The sequence below is a fragment of the Archocentrus centrarchus genome, chromosome 24 (assembly GCF_007364275.1).
Source record: "Archocentrus centrarchus isolate MPI-CPG fArcCen1 chromosome 24, fArcCen1, whole genome shotgun sequence".
NCBI classification, from domain to species: Eukaryota; Metazoa; Chordata; class Actinopteri; order Cichliformes; family Cichlidae; genus Archocentrus; species Archocentrus centrarchus.
In genome coordinates this window covers 17,712,418-17,736,572 of record NC_044369.1, presented here as the reverse complement: position 1 = coordinate 17,736,572, position 24,155 = coordinate 17,712,418, and the positions used below count along the sequence as shown (strand labels likewise).

Genomic DNA, 24,155 nt, shown 5'->3' with positions numbered 1-24,155 from the left:
TCATTAGCTATTGTTAATCTCTGGCTCTCTTCCACAGATTGTCTTTTCTCCTGTCTCCCTCCCCTTACCCCCAACCAGTTGCAACAGATGACTGCCCCTCCCTGAGCCTGGTTCTGCTGGAGGTTTCTTCCTGTTAAAAGGGAGTTTTTCCTTCTCACTGTCATCAAGTGCTGCTCATAGGGGATCAGTTTGATTGTTGGGTTTTCTCTATAATTTTTGTAGGGTCTTTACCATGTTCATTGTGATTTGACACTATATAAATAACATTTAATTCAATTAATGCTGCACTGATACACATTTAATGTAGTCAGTTTTGGCCCTTTTTGATAACAGGTTACTTGAAGACTTTCTCTAATTATGATGATTTAATTATGTGCAAAATGGCTGTCCATGCAGATAAATTCTAACAAATGACAGATGTTGTATATGAAGTACATATTTATTGATCAGTCATACCAAAAAAAAAAAATTTCATCATGAATTATGTTCAGTGTTAACTTCAAACAAGATATTCGTGATCATCATCTTCCTAATAAAGGTCCTTTAAGCTTCAGTATGTGAATCACCCAGTGAAGACAAAAATTAGATAATGAAAACACTTGAAAATTACTTTTGCAGGAAAGAGGAATTCTCTGGCATCATATGCATACATATCATTCAAAAGGTCAATTTAAATTTCTCTTAAAGGAAATAACACAGCTTATGTTTAAAGAAACAAAGTCTGAATTTTTCCAAATTACTTGTTGAAACAAAAGAAGAAAAAAAAAAGCTATCCCTGAACACTCCTAACAAGCAACTTTACACAGGCTGAAAATGTCTATTTTGCTGATCAGAAACACACTGCTCAAAAAAATTGAGGAACACAGAGTACATCAGAGTAAAGCACCAAGTCACTTAGACTTCTAGGATATTGAGCTTTTCAGTTAAATAGCAGAGGGGATTGTTAATCATCTTCAGCTGTTTTGACATTAATAAAATTAAGAACAGGTACACTAGAGAGGCAACAATGAGACAACCACCAAAACAGGAATGTTTTACAGGTGGAAGTCTCAAAACCATGGAGGAGATTCCTAGGAGACAGGCAATTATTCTAGGAGAACTCATCAGCAGAACCAGTTTCAGCTCCTTTGTGCAAGGAGGAACAGGATGGGCACTTCAGAAGTTCTACAAATGACCTTCAGCAGGTCACTGGTGTGAATGTCTATGACCAAACAATCAGAAACAGACTTCATGAGGGTGGCTTGAGAGCCTGACATCCTCTAGTGGGCCCTGTAGTCACTGCCTGGCACTGTGGAGCACGATTGGCATTTGTCATGGAATACCAGAAATGGCAGGTCCACCACTGAGAGCAGGTTCACCCTGAGCACATGTTGCAGACATGAAAGGGTCTGGTGGTGGGTCAGTGATGGTCTGATGAAACATATCCATGGAGGGATGCACAGACCTCTACAGGCTAGGCAATAGCACCCTGACTGACATTAGGTATTGGGATGAAATCTTTGGACCCACAGTCACATCCCACGCTTGTGCAGTGGGTCCTGGTTTCTTCCTGGTGCACAACAATGCCTGGCCTCATGTGGCAAGAGCATGCAGGCTCCTAGAAGATGAAGGAATTGACCACTAACTGGCCCCCACGCTCACCTGTCCTAAATCTAATAGAACACCTCGGGAACATTATGTTTGAGTCCATCTGACACCACCAGGTTTCACCTTAGACTGTCCAAGAATTCAGCAATGCTTTGGTCCAGATCTGGGATGAAATCCCCCAGGACATCATCCATCATCTCATTAGGAGCACCCACCGATGCTGTCAGGCATACATACAAGCATGTTTTGATGAGGTGGACTAGATTGCTGCATCATTTTTTCATGTTGATTTTTTGGGGTCTCTTTGATTCAGCCCCTCTGTAGGTTGATAATTTGTGGCATCCATTTTGTTCCTAACACATTACCCAGTATCAGTATAGATATCTAGCATTATATTTTTTCTCATTGAAATCTGAGTGTTCCTTTAATTTTTTGAGCAGTATAGTTTAAGTTGTCACTTTGCTGTCATGTTGTAAACTGTGGTTCAGAGTATGTAACTGCAACATCACTATGGATGTGGTTTACATGTAAAAAGAAAAAAAAGAAAAAAAAAGAAATGAAACTTTCAAGCAAAGAGATCTATAAAGTTCTGCTTTTCAGCCTGCTGTATTACTACTCTTTAAATGTATTAAAACCACATTACTGAGGTTACTTCTTGATACACGTCATGAAACAACAAGAGGTTCAAGCTCATAACACACTCTGCCGGCCAAGTCTTCAGGAGCTCTCTCAACATTGCCATCAGGATCTACATCAGCTTTCTTCTGTTCTGGGCTGGGACAGTAAGGCTCATACACTTGGTTATTCCGCTCTCTGAAGGACAGAGCAAAGTTGGCAGTTATAATCACATTAACAGAGTATTTTTAAACTTGTTCAATTCTTGTTCTATTTGAGTATGAAAAAGTAAAAGTAATTATGTTGTTCATGTTCTCACCTTTCATCAAGGGCTACAGTGGGTTTGTCCTCCATTTCTTGCTTTATTGCTGCTCCAAATCTGTTACTAAACTGAACGATGACATCTGAAAAGTAAGCAAAACACCACCATAACATCAGCAGTCATTTTTCAAAAGTACAGTGAGCCAAGGAACTGATTAAAGGGGCAGCTGAAGCACAAAAGTGACATTATCAAGGAATAAAATTAATATTTTTAATAACGAAGGAATCAGTTGCTCAGTTACACCTCCAGCCAACAATGAGCAATATTGCATTGGCTGGGGTTCGGTTGTTTCAGTTTAAGTTCACTACCTCAGTAGTTATGCTTATCACACAACTCTTCTGAAAAGTACAGTAAATATGAAGCTTGTTAGCTGCTAAATTGACAATATGTTGGGCAGTATTGCAGTATTATGGTATACTATGGTGTTTATAAATCCCAGCAATGTTATTTCAGTAACAAAGTTTTAATAAATGATGAAGGTGAGCCAGACAACATGATGCCACTTACAGTCATGTGAAAAAGAGTGCACCTTTTTTCAATTCCAAGGTTTTATGTGTCAGGACAAAATAAAAAATAATATGGCCCTTAGCAGTTCTTAAAATTAGGTAACTACAACCTTGGACAAAACATAATTTTTTTTTTTTTGCGAGAATATTTATGTCACAAAAACTAAGCAGAAAGCCAAAATGTAAAAAGCAGTGTGTGAAAAACTAACACTCCATGATTTAATAGCTGGCAGAAGCAGGCCAGGCGAGAAGGGTTCAAAAAGGGTTCATTAATAAATATGCAAATTTTTATAACTTAACCTTGAAAAGCAATATAAAATATAGTTCATTGACTAGTAAATCTATTTAGTTCCTTGACGAATCCCTCGCCTGGCAGTCTTTTATCCTCCGAGCTTGGGGCCTGGGAGCTTGAGGGTCCTGCGCAGTAGCTGTTCTTCTGGACAGATCTCAGATGTTGTTCTGGAAGAGTGGCTCCAGCAGATTCCAGCTGCTGGAGCCACTCTTCCAGGTGATTGCTAGCCAACATGGTAGTGGTGGACAAGCAGAGGAAGAAGGAAGTGATACATGTAGCAGTATCAAGTGACAGTAACACCAGGAAGAAGGGACACGAGAAGCGCGATAAATACCAAGAGCTGAGAGAAGAGCTAGAAAGGATGTGGAAGGTGAAGGTAACAGTGGTCCCCGTGGTAATTGGAACATTCAGGGCAGTGACCCCCAAACTGGGAGAGATTCAGATTCCAGGAATGACATCCAAGATCTCTGTCCAGAAGAACGCAGTCCTAGGAACAGCTAAGATACTACGCAGGACCCTCAAGCTCCCGTGTCTCTGATGGAGGACTCGAGCGGGGAATTTGTATTTTATTTTAGTGTGTGTGTGTGTGTGTGTGTTAGTCTTAACTATGTTACTGTCTGTGTTCTGGTCTTTGTGTTTTGTGTAACTAAGATGTCTAATAAACAGCCTGCACCAGAACCTGTTCATCCCAGTGATTTATTGGAAACTTTGGATTTAATTGGGATTGAATTTTTGGCCAAAAGGAACATGGAGACCCTTAAAAATGTTACAGACAGTAGATTTGTCCATTATTCATATCAAAATGTTGTTTAGAGCACTTTTGAAGCCATTATGTATAATAAAAAGAGGATTTTAGATTTTTTTTTGTAATATAAAAGCTATGTTTCTTACCTGAAACACCCCATCTCCTTCTCCACACCAGGAAACCAACACCCAGGAGGAGTATCAAGACTACTAGCATACCCACAACACCACCAACTATGGAAGCAGAAGAGGTTGCTGTAGGGAAAAAAAAGAATAAGCTGAGTTAACAAGAAAACTAAACATAATAACCACATACATTTTTTTTTTTTTTTAATTTTGGGTCTTACATGTTACAGTGACATAGAGGGTCTTTGAAGGAACAGAAAAGAAGGGTTGTGCTGAGATGTTTACAGCATAGAGACAGGTATACTCTCCTTGGTGTTGATAATCTATTGTAGGGAGTTCAAAATTGGCTAGGTAGAAGATTGAGTGGCCAAACGCAGACTTTACTTCACTAGTGTTCGTGTTTGAATGTGTCAAATAGAAGACACCTCCGGGATATATAGAGTGAACAGAGCAAGTGACGGAGAAGGTGCTGCCTCGTTTGACTGATATTGTGTCAGGACTGTATATCACCATTGCGTGGGGGGACATCAGAGAGATGCTGGGCTTTTCCAGTTTAACTGCAAAAAATATATCATAGTATGAATGTCAGAAATAGTCAAATTTCCTAAAAATTATACAAAACTGGGCAAACAAGGCACAAAGTTACTGACCTACAACAGAGAGGTCAGCAGCATTTCCTTGAGGATAGTAGATGACTTGATTGGCCAGTTTCTTTTGATATTCACAGTAGTATGACCCCTTTTGGCTAAAGTCCACTTTTGGGAAGATGAAGGTTGCAGATTCGTGATCTGAGAATTTCTCCATTTGAAATGACCCTTGGGTCTTTTTTAGGACAAATGTCCCACCTGTGTGTTCTGTTACTATAGTGCAGGTTATTTCAACTTTGTCTCCCCAATTTACCTCCACCCCAGGGATTATCATGATTTGAGGCTTCTGTAGAGCACCTGAAACAGAAATTAAATATTTGTCGTGTAGCAACCAACACAGGTTTCTGAGATGCAATAAGATAATTTGTCCATTGAAAATAATCTATGCCTCTTACCTAAACAGATAACACCAGCATCTTCACCATGCCCACAGTTATTTTCTCCAAAACCGGGATGTGTACAACGTGAAAGCACAGCCTCTTGGCCTGAGCACTCCACATTATCCAGCCATATTGGACCAGAACCTCTACCAAAATGGGCACTTGTAGGTGCTGAAATGGCATGACCACAACCAAGCTGTCTACATACCACATCAGCATCACTCATTTCCCAGTCATCATCACACACAGTTCCCCACTGTCCTTTATAGAAGACTTCTACTCTGCCGGAGCATTCACCTGATCCATCCACCAACCGGATTTGTGCTGCATAAGAGAACAGAAATAATGAATACAAATCCAAAGGAAAGTCATTTAAAAAAAAAATTTACATTCAGTTTTGAAAGGACATGAAAGGATGCTTCTCTACATATGTACATATTTTTGTATTAACCGTACAAGCCAAACACACACATCCAGCAGTTGAAGGGTTGCAGGAACAAGGACGATATCAGTAGAAAAAGATAGTCCACACACTGGAACGCTCCTGGAAAAATATTTAATTGCCTTCAATTGCCCACATGTATGTATTCTGGTGTTTCTTATATGCTACAATCGGTTTAGTCTATTTATTACCACCTTCTACCCCTAAATGTTTTAGGGCTTTCGAGATCACTCTTAGACTATCCATTTGAGTCTTTCATAACTTGTATATCTTTTTTCATATACCCTTACATGTCGCTTTCCCTATTTGGACATCAGACATGATCATGTGACGATGATGATACTTTATTGATCCCACAATGGGGAAATTACAGTTAACAGAACACCCATCCAAGAAGACAAACAGAACAAACATGGGGAGATAGGTGAACTGTGGCCATGCTGCCCCCCTTCTGGAGGCGCTGCCATTAAAAAGACAGAAACAATAGTGAAAACATATAGGGATGAGTGAGGAAAAAAATCATCTCATACTTTGTACATATGCACATACACAGTATAAGGTTACAAAAACCTCTGCGACAGAGCAGAAACATATAGCATGGGAGCACTAGGGTGGGAAGGGATGGACAGGGGAGCCAGCGGAGGTGAGGGGGGGGGTTGGGCTACTGTGGGGCTGACTCAAACTCCCTCCTCAGCTAACAGTTCTGATAAGATGTAGAGTTCATCAGCGGCTAGGTCAGGGAGATCAGTCCAACACAGGTCAGAAGAAGACAGGACGGCGGGGGCGTAGAGCATCTGTTTACAAACATCCCGGAGACAATTTGATAAGCGGCAGTCCAAGGCCGCCAGGCAGCCAAATTCCTGATTCTACGACTTGTTTTGGTACAGACTGTACTGATTAAATTGTTGACAGCCTTCAGTCTTTCTGGCACCTCTCTGTGGTGAAAAAATCCAATTCATCCAAATTTTCTTGGTTCGTGCCTTCGCCGTGCAGTAACAGATACGTACATCTCCAAGATCTTACCCCTCAGAATCAGCTCCAGATATACAGAGTCTGAGTTTGAGTCTGTACCCTTCCCGCGTTCCCGTCATAAGCAGCCTTACCAAGGCCAGACAGCTGCCTAGACTTCCTGAATTGCAACGACAAACCAGGTATCTCCCGGTCCAATTCGGAGAAACCCCAGTGTCAATAGAGACAGACACCCTCTCTATTTTTAAGATTAGGCTTAAAACTTTCCCTTATGATAAAGCTTATAGTTAGGGCTGGATCAGGTGACCCTGAACCATCCCTTAGTTATGCTGCTATAGGCCTAGTCTGCTGGGGGGTTCACATAATGCACTGTTTCTCATTCACCTTATTTACTTTGTTTATACTCCACTCTGCATTTAATCATTAATTGATATTAATCTCTGGCTCTCTTCCACAGAAAGACATGCTGTGGAAGAGAGCCAGAGATTAATATCAATTAATCTCTGGCTCTCTTCCACAGCATGTCTTTCTCTCCCCTCAGCCCAACCGGTCGCGGCAGATGACTGCCCCTCCCTGAGCCTGGTTCTGCTGGAGGTTTCTTCCTGTTAAAAGGGAGTTTTTCCTTTCCACTGTCGCCAAGTGCTGCTCATAGGGGGTCATTTTGACTGTTGGGTTTTCTCTGTATTATTGTAGGGTCTTTACCCACAATACAAAGCGCCTTGAGGCAACAGTTTGTTGTGATTTGGCGCTATATAAATAAAATTGAATTGAATTGAATTGAAAAATTGAATAAGCCATGTGTGTGTATTCCATTGACAATACGGCCAGGCACGTCATCTTCCACACCACACAGGAATCTATAACGTAGCCAGCTGGAATGTCAATTGATAAGAGGGAATAGGGTTCTCCTTCCCCCAATCTCCTCATGGTAAAAAATTGATCAAAAACAATGGCGTTGAGAGACCAGCTGACCAGATCCATAATTATAAATTCCAGTTCGGAAGTTGTGTGAAGAGAGGCTCTAAAGCAGCAAGCAGCAAAGCAGGGGAAAAAGGAAGGGCTGGGGAGAGAAGAAAAGTGCGACAGTCTCTGCTGAGAGCTGAGAAAAAAAAAAACAAAAAAAAAAAACGTGTTCTTCATTCTGTCATTAAGTCTGAAGAAGGGCATGGATACCCGAAGAGTTACTTCAATTTGAAGGCAATTAAATATTTTTCCAGGAGCGTTCCGATGTGCAGACTGTCTTTTTCTACTCATATTTTTGTATTAAAACATAGATCATATAGTGGTGTTTATTGTGGACAAACTCTGGTTTGCACAGAAGCCCAATAACAGAACACCACTCAGGTTCAGATCAAGCCATTACCCCCATTTGCGCCCCTCCGATCATCACCCATTTGAGCGGTGAAGTCACCCAGTACGACAACAGAGTCACCAGACAGAGCATCCTTGAGTACCCCACCCAGTGACTCCAAACAGGCTGGATACTCTGAACTGTCCTTCGGCACATAAGCTCAAATGACAGTCAGGACCTGTTGCCTGACTCAAAGGTGCCTGTTTGGTGGACAACCCTTTTGTACACCAAACAGGCACCAAACAAGGATACCCACACCAACATACCACCTCTCAAAGCGAGCAACTCTAGAATAGAAGAATAGAAGAGTCCATCCTCTCTCCAGGAGACTGGTTCCAGAGCCCAGGTCGTGCGTTGAGGTGAGCCCAACAATATCTAGCCAGTACCACTCAACCTCATGCACGAGCTCAGGCTCCTTTCCCACCAGCTAAGTGATGTTCCATGTCCATGTAAAAAATTTGGTCCATTTTACAAATCTTGGTCATACTCATCATAAATGTATAATCAGTGGCTAATGACTAGTGATTGTTAACCAATGAGCATGTGGTTTCCCAGTCAGACCCTGCTGTTTGTCATTATATCATCAAGATGGTGACAGTGAAAACATTAATCTCAAGACTCCATAATGGGACTTCACAAACCAGTTGATGATATCACAGTAGCTACAACCATCTTTTATACTCTTGCTGATCTCAGGAAAAAATATGTCAGACTTTTGAACATATAAAAGGCCTTACCTGCACAGAGAACACCAGCATCATGTTCATGCTCGCAGGTTGCTCTTGTAAAACCGTTGACTGAGCATTGCTGAACAGAAGTCACGTTGTCAAAACATGACTTGCTAGCTTCCACTATTGGTCCACTGCCTCGGCCAAAAAAAGCCCCACCATGAGCATTGACGGCACGTCCACACTCCAGCAAGTCACACACCACTTCAGCTTTACTTAGAGTCCAGTCTGTGTCACATACTGTCTGCCACCGGTCTCCATGACGGACCTCCACTCTTCCAGAGCACTCATCACTACTGTTAACCAACCGGACTGCCAAGCTTCCTGTGAAGTCAAGTAAACTCAAAATGTAGCCACAGGTATGGAACAGTGATCAATAACAAATATATATATATATATATATATATATATATATATATATATATATATATATATATATATATATATATATATATATATATATATATATATATATTTAGGTATATTGAACACTATTTAAATTCCGAGGAAAGTATCTTTAAAAATAAAGAAACTATGAAGAACACTGAAACTGACAACATTAGATTTTGGTATTTTATGTACAAACCCAATTCCTGGAAAGTTGGGATCCTGTGTGAAATGTAAGTAAAGCCAGAAATAATAAACCCATATTTTATTCACAACAGTATGTAGAAAACATGTTTAATGTTTAAACTGAGAAAATGTACAATTTTATATAAAATATCAGCTCTTTTTGACTTTGATGACAATAACACATGATAAATGGACTGGTTCTTAAATAGTGCTTTTCTACTCTGCTTTGAGCACTCAAAGCATTTACAGTATACAACATGCCTCATTCACACACATTCATAAAATCACTTCTTTCTAAGCTTAAGTGTTTCATACCTAACATTCACACTCACTGATACTCATCCCCACTTCTTTTACCTACAGTCGATAAACATCTGGGAACTGAGGAGACCAGCTGCTGGACTTTGGGAAAAGTAATATTGTTCCATTCTTGTCTTATATAGTATTCTCTCTTTTTTTGTTATTGTTTTTTTTTTGTTTGTTTGTTTTGTTTTATGATGCACCAAATGTTTTCAATTGGTGAAAGGTCTGGACTACAGGCAGGCCTTGTCAGCATTTGCCATGCTGTCATAATAGCTGTAGTATGTGGTTTAGCATTGTATTGCTTCCCTTCCCTGAAAAAGACATTATGTAGATGAGTTGCTCTAAAACATGCATATAGCTCTCACCAGTGATGGTGAGTTTCCAGATGTGCAAGCTGCCAATTCCATACCCCATACCATCAGAGATGCATAACAAGTCTGATGGTCCCTTGCTCTTTATTTCAGAAGATGCAGCTTCCATGTTTTCCATAAAGAATTTCACATTTAAATTATGTGATGGTTTTTCTGGGTTCCATTGCAAATCAAATATGGGTTTATGAGATTTGGAAATCAATGCATTCTGTTTTTATTTGTATTTCACACAGTGCCACAACATTTTTTTGGAATTGGGTTTGTACGTTTTTTCTTACCTGTGCAGAAAACACCAGCAACTACAGTGTTGTTGCAAGTTCTGTCTGGAAATGGTCTTTGTGGACACTGAGTCAGTGTAAACTCCATTCCATTGCATTCAATTTGATCAGTCCAGGTCTGTCCTCTACCAGGGCCAGGCTGAATAAGCTTATGAGGCCTCCCACAGTCCAACTGTCTGCACACCACTGTTGCATCATTTATGTCCCAGGATTCAGCACACACAGTCCCCCACTGGCCTTTATCGAAATACTCTACTCTTCCATCACAACGAGTGGATCCACCAGTTAATTTCACATTACCTGGAAATGATAATTGTTATATTAATCTAAGTGAAATCCAACTTAGCCCACACTAGTGTGGGCTTATTTAACTTATGTTACTTACACCACTTTGTCTGGGATATAAACTTTGCGTAAAAAGTAAGAACATTTGTATTTGGTCAATCATTTCTTTGTTGTAAACTTTGGCAATAAGTTTATGTTTATTTCCGCTTAAAGGAATTTGTGGGTTGAGGATGTGGGTTGCACCCATGAAAAAACTTGCCAAATCTTCTCTGCCAACGCCAAACATCTTACTCTGTTTGGGATTGGCATTGATATCAGCACATCATTAAGTTACACTGCAGTTACCACTGTAAGTGGTCAATATTTATCTGTTGTGTCATGCTCATTTTGTGCTTCCTAAATGCTGTTACTGTAATTTTAATGGTGAAGTAACTGTGTGGCCAGGCATAAAATAATTTTCCATAATGCATCTTTTCCAACCAGCAGCAGACTGTCTATTTCCAAGTGCTCCAAAGGTCACTGAAACACAAAGGTTCTGACCTGTTCTGATATTGGGTTAGATAAAGGGTTTTATGGTGTGTAATAATAATTTAGAGTAATTCACTAGCAAAATGGAGAAAATGAAAGGTGAAGAAGAGAGGAAAACAATTTAAAAAAATTCACGGTTCAAAGATCAATCTTAATTCATCTTTGAGCCTTGATTTCAGCTAGTGTGTCTGTCAGAAACACTATCTGAAACATACACACATACGGTCTGTTTACACTGTCTTAGTGCCTCTGAAGTCATGATACTTCTGCCTGATACTTGAGTATGAGTATTAATCATCTGAACATGAGATAACTGTATTTCATTGTTGTTTTACAAAATGCAGGCTTATTGTTTTGTGTGCTTCTACATTAGTGTGTCCTTTGACTGGCCTAATCCTACTGCCCTTTTCAGAGTACATGCACAACCATAGCACACTTAGTAAACATAGTGCCCAAATTTGTAAGTAGTCTGGTAATCGGTGCATCCACACATGGGTTTAGACTACAAAATTATCAGTCTGGTGGTTTGCATGAACACATTAATATTTGATCTTTTTGAGGAAGAATATCATGGATTCATTTACTTTTTTTAAAAACTCTAATTTTATTTTGACATCAAATCTTACCTGAGCATACCACAGAGGCTTCTTCAATACGATTGGTGATAGATCTGGTGTAGTCTCTAAATGTGCACTGTGAGAGAGAGGTCTCTCTACCATTACAGCGGATCTCATACCCTCTCAGAACTCCATCTTGACCAAATGATCCTGAGGTCTTGACAGGATCTCCACAATTCATCTCTCTGCACACCACTGTTGCTTCATTCCTTCCCCAGTTAACACTAAATGCCGGTGACCAGTGTTGACCACGGTGGACCTCCACTCTTCCTGAGCACATGTCAGTCCCATTGATCAGTCGAATGGTAGCTAGAAAACAAAGTAGAGAAAATCAGCATTTAGATGGTGTTCATCTGAAAGAAAAAGCATATTAATTAAAATGCATTTGATATTCTCACTGTTATTGTGGAAATACACTATATTGCCAAAAGTATTCACTTGTCTACCTTCACATGCATTTAAATTTGAGTGATATCCCATTCTTAATCCAAAGGGTTTAATGTGGTGTTGGCCCACCCTTTGTAGCTATAACAGCTTCAACTCATCTAGGAAGGCTTTCCACAAGGTTTAAGAGTGTGTCACATATTCAAGAAGTGCATTTGTGAGGTCAGACACTGATATTGGAGGAGAAGGCCTGGCTCGAAGTCTCCACTCTAATTCATCCGAAAGATGTTCTGTTTGATTAAAGTCAGAACTCTGTGCAGGGCAGTCAAGTCCTTCCACACCAAACTTGCTCGTCTCTGGCTTTATGTATCTTGCTTTGTGCACTGGTCATGTTGGAACAGGAAGAGCCCATCCCCAAATTTAGGAGCATGCAATGAGCATGAAAATTGTCCAAAATGTCTTGGCATGCTGAAGCATTAAGAGCTCATTTCACTGGAACTAAGGAGCTGAAATCCTGAAAAACAACCCCACACCATAACCCCCCCTCCACTAACCTTTACACACCTCACACAATGCAGTCAAACAAGCACCGTTCTCCTGGCAACCCCAAAATACAGACTCGGCTATCAGATTGTCAGACAAAAAGTGTGACCCATCACTCCAGAGAACACATCTCCACTGCTCTAGAGTCCAGTGGGAGGGTGTTTTATATGAATATATCCAACACTTTGCATTGCACTTGGTGATGTAAGGATTGGATGTAGCTTTTCAGCCATGGAAACCCGTTCTAAGAAGCTCTTTATGCACTATTCTTGTGCAAATCTAAAGATCACATGAAATTTGGAGACTCTGCAGAAAACTGGTAACTTCTGCTTTCTAGGGCCTCAGCATCTGCTGACCCCGCGCTGTCATTTTACATGGCCTACCACTTCATGGCTGAGTTGCTGTCATTCACAATCACTTCCACTTTGTTATAATACCACTATCAGTTGACTGTGGAATATTTAGTAGTGAGGAAATTTCACAAGTGGGTGTGTTGCACAGGTGGCATCTTATCACAGTACCACGCTGGAATTCACTGAACAACCAATTCTTTCACAAATGTTTGTAAAAGCAGTCTGCATGCCTAGCTGCTTGGTGTTATACACCTATGGCCATGGAAGAGATTGGAACAAGTGGATTCAATGATTTGGATGTGTGAGTGAATACTTGGTGTATAATATATGGTGTAACTCCAATATAATCAGTAATTTAAATTTGCACAATAATCATCCAAAAAAAAATCTGAAAGTTAAAAAAGGCGCTGTATGAAATGACAACAATAGTTTTTACCTGAACAAATCACGCCTGCATCTTCACCATGACCGCAGTTATTTTCTCCAAAGGAGGGTCGTCTGCAGTGTACGAGGGACGTCTCATTACCCAAACAGTTCATATCATCCAGCCAGATCACTCCTTGGCCTTCGCCAAAGAAGGCACCAGATTTGGCCGTCTGAGGTGTTCCACAGTCCATGGCTCTGCACACCACCTGAGCATCTCTGAAGTCCCACTCATCATCACACACTGTTCCCCACTGGCCGTCATGTAGAATCTCCACTCGGCCAGAGCATCGGTCAGTGCCATTCACAAGCCTTAGGGGTGGCTGACCTGTGGATACACATTAAAGCATTAACAATAAATATTACAAGCTGTCAAATTGATCCTATTAAGCAGTTTATTAAATAACAACTAACAGTTCCATGTAGATTGTAAAAAAAGAGACTTTTTAATCTTTCAAAAACAAGTGTTCACTGATTTTTTTTTTTTTTAAGGATTTTCAACTCATAAGACTCCATCATTATCTGAAAGGGTAGTGGCTGTCATTGGAGTGGTCATGACTTGATTATGCAAGAAAACATAACACATGGTTAACTTTAGCTATGGGTGTATTTTAACTCAAAACACAGGCTGCGTCCAAGCCAGGTGAAAAAGCCTGTCCAAATTCAAAGGCTCCTCCAAATGAGGCTGAAAAATGTATCCTTCTTTTCCCTGGAGGACAGGACTCCTTATTTACCCATCCTATCCCATGATTCACTGTGCAGCAAACTTCGAATGCAGCAGTGGAGGAAGAGAGTGGCCAAAAAGTTTGAAATATCACTCTGGGACTCAAAATAAACTTTTATCATGTTTTCAGAGGCGAAGGAAGTTGCGTAAACCTCAAATATCAACATATTGCTTAACTGCAAAAGTGCTCCGACGTTTTTGAAAACGTCCATTCCCGCTGGTCTAACAGTCAGCTTGCCTTGCCAGCTGTCAGCTGACTGGGCAGTCGAGGCTCACTATACCCGGAGAGAATGCCTGACTCCTGGCACATTGTTTTCAAAACCCTGCTGACTTTAGCCACAGAGTGAAAGTTAAACACAGATATAATTCACTCAGATGATCTCCAACGATTGATGTTTAGTTTATTTCAGTGTTTGATTTGTTCCTGAGCAAGTCAATTTGGCTGAAATTAATGTTAAGCTTCATAACTAGATAGTTTTATTTAACTTTAATGTTCTACTGGAGACCTGTCAGTATATTTAGATATTAATCATTCACTCATCTTTATTTCTTAATGTAGAAATGTGCTATACTTGCTTTAACAGCTTACTTTGAATAAAAGCTGACATTAAATAAAAAAAGACAAGCAAAAGCTCGGGCTCTATTTTAACAACCTCTTTTCCACAGCTGTGCTTTGCTGTCATGGTTGCTAGGCGAAAGGAAAAACACAATAACAGCAGGATAGCTGGTGAGGCCGATATGAAGGCTAGACCATCCCATTTCACAGCCTCTCTCTTTCAGCCTTTGCGGTCTCCATGGCCTCCGAAGGATCAAGCCTACATAGACTGCATCCTTTGGAGAATACAGCCCCTGAATCTGGACACAGCAATGGTCTTTTACCAATGTAACCAAGAAGTTGTGGTTCTAAAACCCAGGTTCATTTCCAGAAGAAAATTATTTACAAATAAGCTGAGCCACACTTGTGCATACTCTTAAATGTGAGTCCCACAATATAGTTTAACAACATTATCTGCTTGTTATCTGCTTGCAGGATACACCAGACGGAAGTAAAATTTAAACTCAGCTTTATTGGCTTGAGTGCAAACAAAAGGCAGGACTTGACGGGACCAGCGGCATCAGCTCAGAACAAACAAAAATAAACTTGACTAGATTTCCAGGAACAAAGGGAAAATACAGGGGACACACAGCAGAAAACCAAGAGGGGAGCACAGTCATGAAAACTGACAAGACACCGATGAGAACACATCAACAGGCAGAGAAAACACATGACTTAAATACACAAGAGGGCTGATGAGGGGAGTGAAAACAAGTGAGAAGCACAGATGGCCATAATTACACTGAGGAGACAGGGGGAAGCAAAACTGAACATAACGTACAGGGACTAGACGACTATCAAAATAAAGCAGGATGTCAGATGGGGGAACAAAGATGCGGACTCAACACTGAACACCCCACAACAAAAGAAACCCAGAACAGACAAAAACAAAGCAAAAGCAAAACACACTGGGTCAAAAGGACCCAGGACCATGACACTGAGCTTGATCTGAGCTCAACAAAAATATAAACTCACAAACTCAAAAGGTTAAGTTAAAATGACCTATCCCTTAACATGCCCATGCACTCCAGGAGGAATGGGACAACATCCCACAGGCCACTATTGACAATCTGGCGATGTCTACGCGCCACAGATGCATGACGCCAACTGTGGACACATTCGGTACTGAGTGCTGTGAACTCTGAACACTGACCACGCCGTATTCGCTTTGTGATAACACATGGACTGTTGCATAAAGATCTGAAACACTGGTTGCTATTGAAGCCTGAAATGATACTGAGTGTGTGTTTAGATTTTTGTTGAGTGTAATAAGATGCCACCTTAGCAAAGAGTCAGTTCATGAATGTCTTCCCCTCCTAAATGTTCCACGATCAGCTGTAAGTGGTATTATTGCAAAGCGTTTAGGAACAACAGCGAGTCAGCCATAAAGTATCAGACCATGTTAAGTTACAGAGTAGGGCTGCCAAGTGCTGAGGCAAGTTCCAGCGATCATTCCTGCAATCATTCCTGTGTGGGCTCACAGTGGGTAGTTGTGGGTGAACTGTGGGACTGTGTGTGCAGGCCAATGTGCCTATCATAGAGCACATGTGGTTCCCACACTTAACATTACAATCTAAAGCGGCTTGTGGCAACTGTGGCAACTATATAAAGAAAATTGAATTGAATATAATGATGGGTGCCTGGGTGGCTTACTGGTGAAGCCGGCAACCACATACACATGCTGCGTATCTTTCCCCCATTTCCTGTCTCTCTCCACTATCGATAAAAGCCACTGTGGGCAAAAAAATATATATACATAAATTCCACTCTGTGGAACGCCCACTTGATAGACTGCCCTATATTTCACATGCATACTATATGGACAGTGGGCATCCCAATTTGGGCCATGTGGATTTGCCCTCACAAGGTCCACAAGGGGTAATGTTTTTCTGGAATAGTGCTGCCAACGCCCTCCTAACTTCAGAACTGTTCCAAACCTCCTCTGGCATTAACTTCAGCAGAAAAGCTTTGAGCCAGGAGCTTCATGGCATGGCTTCCATGGCTGAGCAGCTCCTGTAGATGTAATGTCTGCGTGACCCAGTACTTTCATCTATATAGTGTAACTTTGTGTCCACATTTACACTGCACCCAACCAATGTTAGAATCTTAATAATTTTTTATAATTAGGCCTATATATATATAAATGTTAACTGCCAATTGTAACCCATTATATTATCTTTAATTGGGGTCAGTGTTTTTCACTGTGTTGGTCTTTCAGAAGTTTAGATTTAATGTTTTTGATGAGCCTCAGTCCTTTGAACTAATTCACTAGTAAATAATACTAACTCATTTTTTTAATGACCAAACGTAGTCTTTGTTATTCTTGGCAAGCAGTAGCAGAGCATATCTGTACCTTTTGTCTCTTACCTGCACATGCAAGAGAAACGCCTTCACATGATCCTGTGGGTTCTTGAAGTTGACATTGGCTGATAGAGCTCACGTTACCAGAGCATCTACTTGTAAAGCCTCGCAGTGAGCTCTCTCCAAAATAGGTGTCTTGGCTTTTTTGGGGAGCTCCACAGTTGAGCTCCTTACACACAACTGTAGCCTCTTTAAGGCCCCAGTTACTCTTGCAAACTTTCCCCCATCGGCCATTGTGGAAAACCTCCACTCTGCCAGAACAGCCGTCAGTGCCATTGATCAATCTGACTGTCTCTGCAAAGCAAAATTAAGTGTCTGCTTAGGATTTTCATTAAAACTCAATTTTGAGCAACAAATAGAATAGAGCCCGTGTTTACCTGAGCACACAAGACCAGCATCTTCATTGTGGTCACAGTCATGTTCTCCAAAACCTCTGTGAGGGCATTGAGCAAGGGACTTTTCATGACCAGTGCACTCGATATCATCCAACCAAACCTGATCCTGACCTCTCCCAAAGTAAGCCTTGTACTTAACTGCAAGAGCATTCCCACAGTTCATCTCTCGGCATGCGACAATTGCTTCTTGCATCCCCCATCTGTCATCACATACTGTTCCCCATTGTGCATTATAGTAGATTTCCACTCTACCAGAGCAACGATTAGTCCCGTTCACCAGCCGAATGGGTTGACTGCCTGTTAAATTAAAAAAAAAAAAAAAAATGTTGAGGGCACATTTATTCAGAAATCTTCCAGAAAGGTGATGGTCTAACAGTATTACTGATAGTGGTGTGGGCACATGCATGACTTACTTCCACAGACAACAGTAGCATCATCACAACTTCCATTGACTTTTAGAAGTGAGCACTGTGAAACAGAGGTCTCATTTCCAGAACAGGTGGGTTTGACTCCAGACAGGTCGCGTGCTTCTCCAAAATACAGTGTTTCAGTCTGAGCGACAGGATCGCCACAGCCAGCCTCTCGGCACACCACCTGAGCTGCTTCTTTGCCCCAGTCACTGCAAACTCTTTTCCAGTTACCATCATGGTAGACTTCCACTCTGCCATTGCAACGAGCGGTTCCATTGATGAACCGCACATGTTCTGCAAATGTTTAAATTTAATTAAAAAAAAATGCAGTTAATAAAATCAAAAAATATCTCTTAAAAATAAAACTAAATGGTAAGCCTCTGATAAATAACTAGAGGTGTGAAGTAACAAAGTACAAATATCTCGTTTCTGTACTTAAGTAGATTTTTCATGTATCTGTACTTACTTGAGTGTTTATTTTTTTGACTTTTTACTTTTACTACCTACATCTTTACACAAATATCTTTACTTTCTACTTACATTTTCAAAACAGTCTTGTTATTTGTTGTTTACATTTTAATTTCCTCTGTCTCTCTCTGTCCTGTGTCTGTGTCTCTATTTGTCTGTTTCCCCATGTCTTGATCCCTGTTTAGTTCCCTCTATGTGCCAGTCCTCTGTGGTGTTTAGTCTGTGTGTACCATGTTGGGTTACTTCCTGTTTTATTTTGACAGTCTCGTGTTCCCTGTACTTTGTGTTTATTTTTGCTTCCCCTGTGTTGTTAGTTTCATTTGGTGCACCTGTTGGTCCCCGCTGTTTCCACTTGCCCTGATTATTTAGTGTGTGTATTTAAACCCTCAGTTTTTCTCTGTTATTTATGGTGTTGGTTTCCTGTTGTGTAGCTTCCTGCCTGTTAGTTTCTGTTTAGTTCTGGCACCTGTCCAGCCCAGTTATTTGTATCTAGTATTTCATGTTATTTTCCTTCAATAAAACAGCTTTAAGTTCAATTTTTCCTCTGAGTCCTGCATTCTGGGTCTACCTTTTTTCAGCCACACAGCAACACCATGACAGGATAATACCACATAAAGGCGAAATAATGTCGACTTATCCATCCCCGGGGCATATCGCATTCAAGGAGATGAAAGAATTAAAACCATATAATTTATGTATCATTTATAGCACTGTGCTCAGGGGTTGCAGCAGGCCGGATGGAGTGCAGATGTCCTCAAGGTGTATTCGCAGCAATTCAGCTAGCGCTACAGAAGAGGAGCGAAAATAAAGAGTGTTGCTGGTAATTTCAAATGTGTTTCTGAATGCCCAACAAATATCAGCAAACACAAAAAGTGTCTGCAGTTTGTCACACAGTGTGTCCGCTAGCTAAAAGAACAGCTGCTGTATTTCCAAGGAGAGAAAAGAATGAGAGAGAGGTTCACTCAGAGAAAGACAGAAAAGAGAGGACAGGAGAGGAAGAAGAGAGGTTAGATTTAAAGATAAGGATAGCTCAGTGGCATTTAATAAACTGGAAATTTAATTTTTAAAAATCAGATCTTAGATCTGTATATGATGTGAAGTTGATGTTTTTTTTCATTTTGTGAAACATCCTGCAAAACAAACTGAGGGTGACTGTTATTCCAAAAAAATCTACTGGAGCTCACAATAGAAATTATTGTGAGGAGGGTCTCTTTTCCGCACGCTGAGCCACTACAACCGATCTTAGGGAGTCACCCTCTACAAAGTAGATAACAGCAAATAGAGCTTTTTAAAAATCCTCTTTCATTTTCTAAATAATAGTCTCTGTAGCTTGAAAAAGGGCGACTGGACTGGATTGGACTGTAGCAGCCGGTTTCCCAGTCATGGATTAAGCATGTCCTAGACTAAAAAGAAAAAGTCAATGAAGACCAAAATAGGAAAAAATATTTAGTCCAGGATTAGACATAATCCCTGTACGGGAAACTGGGCCTAGAAGACCAGTCACCTTTTGTCAAGCTCCAGAGACTACCATGACCTGGATGCCTTCTACATAACAGTGTTCAAACTGAGTGCATTCATTAGAATTTGAATTTAGATTGAAATAAATTTTGTATTTTCATGTAATTTTTTATTATTACATTAATATAGCACAAGGTTCAGTTAGTTTTGCACAAAAATAGCAGGTGGAAGCGTCCTCCAAAGAGTTACTTTTACTTTGAGTACATTTCAGAGCCTGTACTTTTTTTTTTACTTATATTTGAGTACAGAAGTTGAATCAGTAGTTGAATCAGTACTTCAGCTTTTGCCAGAGTATTTCTTAACACAAATATCTGAACTTCAACTTAAGTACAGAATGTCTGTATTTTTGCCACCTCTGTAACTGATGATGCAAAACAATGTGAAAACCTGCAAATACAATAATTCTACAAATCCTAATTAAGGTTTGCACTTTTGCAGAACCACCAAACTGGAAGAAACTGGCATCTAAAACATATCACCAAGAGAAAACAAACAAAATCAAAGAATGTTTAAAAAAATTGTGTAATCTGGATAAATTTCTTCTACTTTCATAAGTATCTGCTAATCTAATAGCCTGAAGACTAAAAACATGTGAGAAAAACTGGCCTTGCTAATTTTGGCAGAAACAAAATCTCAATTTTAAAGATCACAAGATCTTGTGAATTAATATATTTTCATTTGGTAACAGCAAGATTTTTCCAGTTTTGGGATCTGAGTAAAACTGGAGGGGGGGTGTCGGGAAATTAGTCTCTCTGTAAGTAAGTTTACTAGTTTTAAGGCTTATCTGGACATGATGGTTAGTTAAGGCCAGCATCAGAACTGGAGTCAGCTAGCTCCATCAGACAGTTTTACCTTGTTTGTTTAAATTGACTTACTCAGTAATCAATGAAAGCAATAGGTATGCATTAACAATAAATTTTTTTTAATATGCTGGCTTGTATTCTTAACTGACACGTAAGTGAGATTCTTTATTCCCAGCTGAACCACATCCCAAAACAGGAGAGGGAGCTAATAAAAAAAAAAAAATACAGATGCATTAATCTCTCAGTAAAATCACCCAGCTGTTTCATAGGATATCAATTGACTGGATGATTTATTGGATAGCATCACTTATTGTAAAATATGCTCAAAAAAGCAGGCTTTCACTTTTGTCAAATACTTCAGTCATAGAATACATGCTGCTTTGATTTGGGTTAAAGAATAACGTGAATGCATGACGGCATGAGGACTTTAAAGGTTATAGTTCATATAATTTCTACTGGCTTCTACAGCAATATTTCAAATTCAGTTCTATAAGTGTTTTTGTACATTTTTGTCTGCACATTAAGGAAGATCGTTTAATAGTCAAGTAAAATTGTAATAATCAAAACTATTTTTGAATCATGTGCTTTGTGCTTGTGAAAAAAAAAATCAATACTCATGAACTTTGGACTTCAAATTTACATCAGTGCACTGACCTTGCTGTTGTACTGCTGCAACAAACATCAATCACAGAGAAACCTACACCACTTTTTTTTTTTTTTACACAAGATACAATAGTGACAGGTTAACATAATTGCTGTGTTAGCTGGTTTTCTCCAATATTTCTCAATTCAACAGCAGTTCCACATTTCACAGGAAGGGACAGTTGGAGATATTGCTGACATGAATTGCTGATTTGAAAGAATTCTCCCTTAATGCTGATAACAGTAATGATAATGGTCAGCATGGTGTTAGCTTAGCTTGGCAGAAAGATTGGAAAGTGGTGGAAACATGCAGAGTGTCTGAAAGTGACAAAATCCATCTACCTATCCTTTTTATGGGCTGCATGTTTATTTCTTAAAGACATCATACATAAACATGTTGCATTCATTTAGGTAATATGAGGTAAATAAAACAAATTAACTAATAAACAACTATCTTTCCTCTCCTTTGAGAAATGTGCTATGTGATGAAATTTGTAATGCAAAACAAAAATAAACATTATTTAGACTTACCTGAACAGATCACTCCTGCATCTTCACTATGGCCACAGTTATTTTGCCCAAATGGTCTGTGTTGACACTTAAGGATGGAAGACTCCTGCCCGGTACACTGTACATCATCCAACCAGATCTCATCCTTTCCCTGTCCAAAGAAGGCACCTTTCTTGGCCTCCATAGCTGTCCCACAGTTCAACTCTCGACACAACACATCTGCATTTGCAATGCTCCACTGATCATCGCAGACAGTTCCCCAGGTGTCTTGGAAGAAGACCTCCACTCTGCCAGAACAACGTGAAGGTCCGACCAGCCTAAATTTCTCACATTCTGGATATGAGAAAAGCATAAAGGGTGTCACCGTGACCTCAACAACATAAAGCCATTTTTTATGCAGAAATGAAATGAACTGAATATTCATGTATTACTTGCTGACCTGTAAGCTGCAGCAGACTCAACAGACCTACAGCAGGAATATATAGAAAAATGATCTGATTAAGTACAACAGCACAGAAATGTGAATGTAGATATAAAAGCATTCTCCAGTTAATAGGCGGCACTGCAGTCAGAGCTATAATCTGTCAAATATATTACAAATCTGGAACAAATGAGGGTCCCAAATCTTTTCAAATCGATCCGGTGGAGGATATTTTACACTGTTATTTTGATGCAAACACTGAAACTCCCACTTCTCGCTTATGATGTTAATACACAACCAAACTATATCACTAGTCTCCACTCAAGAAAAACTGAGGAAAAAATTTCAGGAACTCACCAAGAGACAAGTAAAAAGTAAAATGTCGTTTTTCATCTGAAATGAGGATCATATTGTGTCTTCAGAGTAGGTCAAATGCTGTAAAACAGTAACGTAAAATTAAAAGGTGTCTGTCTCTGAGTCCCCGGCTTTTAGAAGAGCCTTTTTTTTGATTTGTTGTTTTAAAGAATAGGTGATCATATAGTCCTCTTACCTTATAATTAAAATTAATTCAGAATTTACAATGAGAATTTGCTCATGTTTGAAATACACTGAGAATAGAAGCCCCATGAACAGATCCAGTAATTGTTATGAATAAAAAGGACCGCCTGGACCTGGACTGCAAACTGACACATGTTGACATTTTGATCAATCATTAAAGACAGGATGATTAGAGGGGATTTTATTTTTTACACAAAGCCTAGATTACTATTTGAAAAACAGGTGTGATATTCAGCAGAAAAAGAAAACAAAATGAACACAATGCTAGAAAAGAGTTATAAAAGTAAGAATTATTTATGCACACCACATAGATAATTGGGAACTTGAGATCAAAAGAACTGTTGCTGTGAGCAAATATCGGAGGTGAACTTGACCACTGACCTCCCTCTGTGCTAAACCCCTTGCCTCCTCCCATCTCTGGTTATCATTCACAGCAGTGTATTTATCTTTCATTTGTACATAATGCAACCACCCTTCTTTTTAATTCAATAAAGCGGGATGAGGTAATGTTTTCTTTTTTTCTTTAATAATCTCTACAACATCACAGAACCTCTTAGAAAGAACAGGTGACTCACATATTTTTCTTGAATATATAACTAAATTGTACTTGTTCTGCATTGTCACAGGAACCTTTACATAAGTTAGTGGAATTTCAATTTTCATACATAATATATATATATAATAATAATTTGGCATGTTGTACTCACAATGTGATATTCTGGACCTGGATTATACTGCAAAATATCTCTATTCTCAGCTTTGTACACCATCCCAAAAGAATAAGAAATGTCTTGTGTTAGATGAACCCTTCTTTAAATTAGTAATTTGAATCTATTTTACAAATAATGTTCTTACCTTTAATATTGATTCATGCAGTTTTTGCTCATCTGAATAACAAAGAATTATTCTGGTCTGAGGCACCAGATCTCAGCTTACTAAAGTTTGTTCCTTCACTAAACTCTTCAGATCCAGTTCTTGTCCTGTGTTTTATTATCCAAGGCGTTTTCATCTGGGATTGGGTATGCAAAGCACTTCCTGTTGTGAAACTCTGAGTCTCAGTGAGTTTTAGAAATCTGTTCCTCTTTTAGTTGTAAATACTAATATGTAAACATACATTATATATATAATTCTTATTATTATTAATCAGATTAAAAATAAATTGATGACTGTTGTTTTTAAGTGACTGTTTTCTGAAATGTTGTGGTCTGTTCTTTTCTGAGATGTAATAAGGACATTTTGTTCATGGAGGATGCATCATAAGTTACGTGATATTGCCCAACTAATCTGTCAATTCAGCATTTTGGTTTGGCTGATTTTGCCATCTGTTTTCACACAGCAATTTCCTTTAAAACATCTTAACTTCCCCTTTATGCTCCTCAGTTT

The 24,155-nt window shown here is 39.5% G+C and overlaps 1 protein-coding gene across 2 annotated transcripts; it reads right to left on the bottom strand.

The window, feature by feature from the left end:
- Positions 1 to 423: 423 nt before the first annotated feature.
- Positions 424 to 23,737, bottom strand: LOC115774703 (deleted in malignant brain tumors 1 protein-like). 2 transcript variants are annotated; one of them, XM_030722087.1, is made up of 17 exons: positions 23,628 to 23,737; positions 22,572 to 22,649; positions 22,233 to 22,259; positions 21,815 to 22,126; positions 17,856 to 18,146; positions 17,425 to 17,739; positions 17,054 to 17,341; positions 13,381 to 13,695; positions 11,674 to 11,973; positions 10,235 to 10,534; positions 8,719 to 9,033; positions 5,235 to 5,543; positions 4,843 to 5,136; positions 4,414 to 4,749; positions 4,214 to 4,321; positions 2,522 to 2,606; positions 424 to 2,400 (listed from the first exon to the last, which is right to left on the bottom strand). In XM_030722087.1, exons 2-17 carry the CDS (start codon positions 22,621 to 22,623, stop codon positions 2,253 to 2,255), a joined length of 3,795 nt encoding a protein of 1,264 aa, XP_030577947.1. In that variant the 5' UTR covers positions 22,624 to 22,649; positions 23,628 to 23,737; the 3' UTR covers positions 424 to 2,252. The 2 variants fall into 2 exon arrangements, with proteins under 2 accessions (XP_030577947.1, XP_030577946.1); XM_030722086.1 differs by lacking the exon at positions 23,628 to 23,737 and adding an exon at positions 22,765 to 22,859.
- Positions 23,738 to 24,155: the final 418 nt, after the last annotated feature.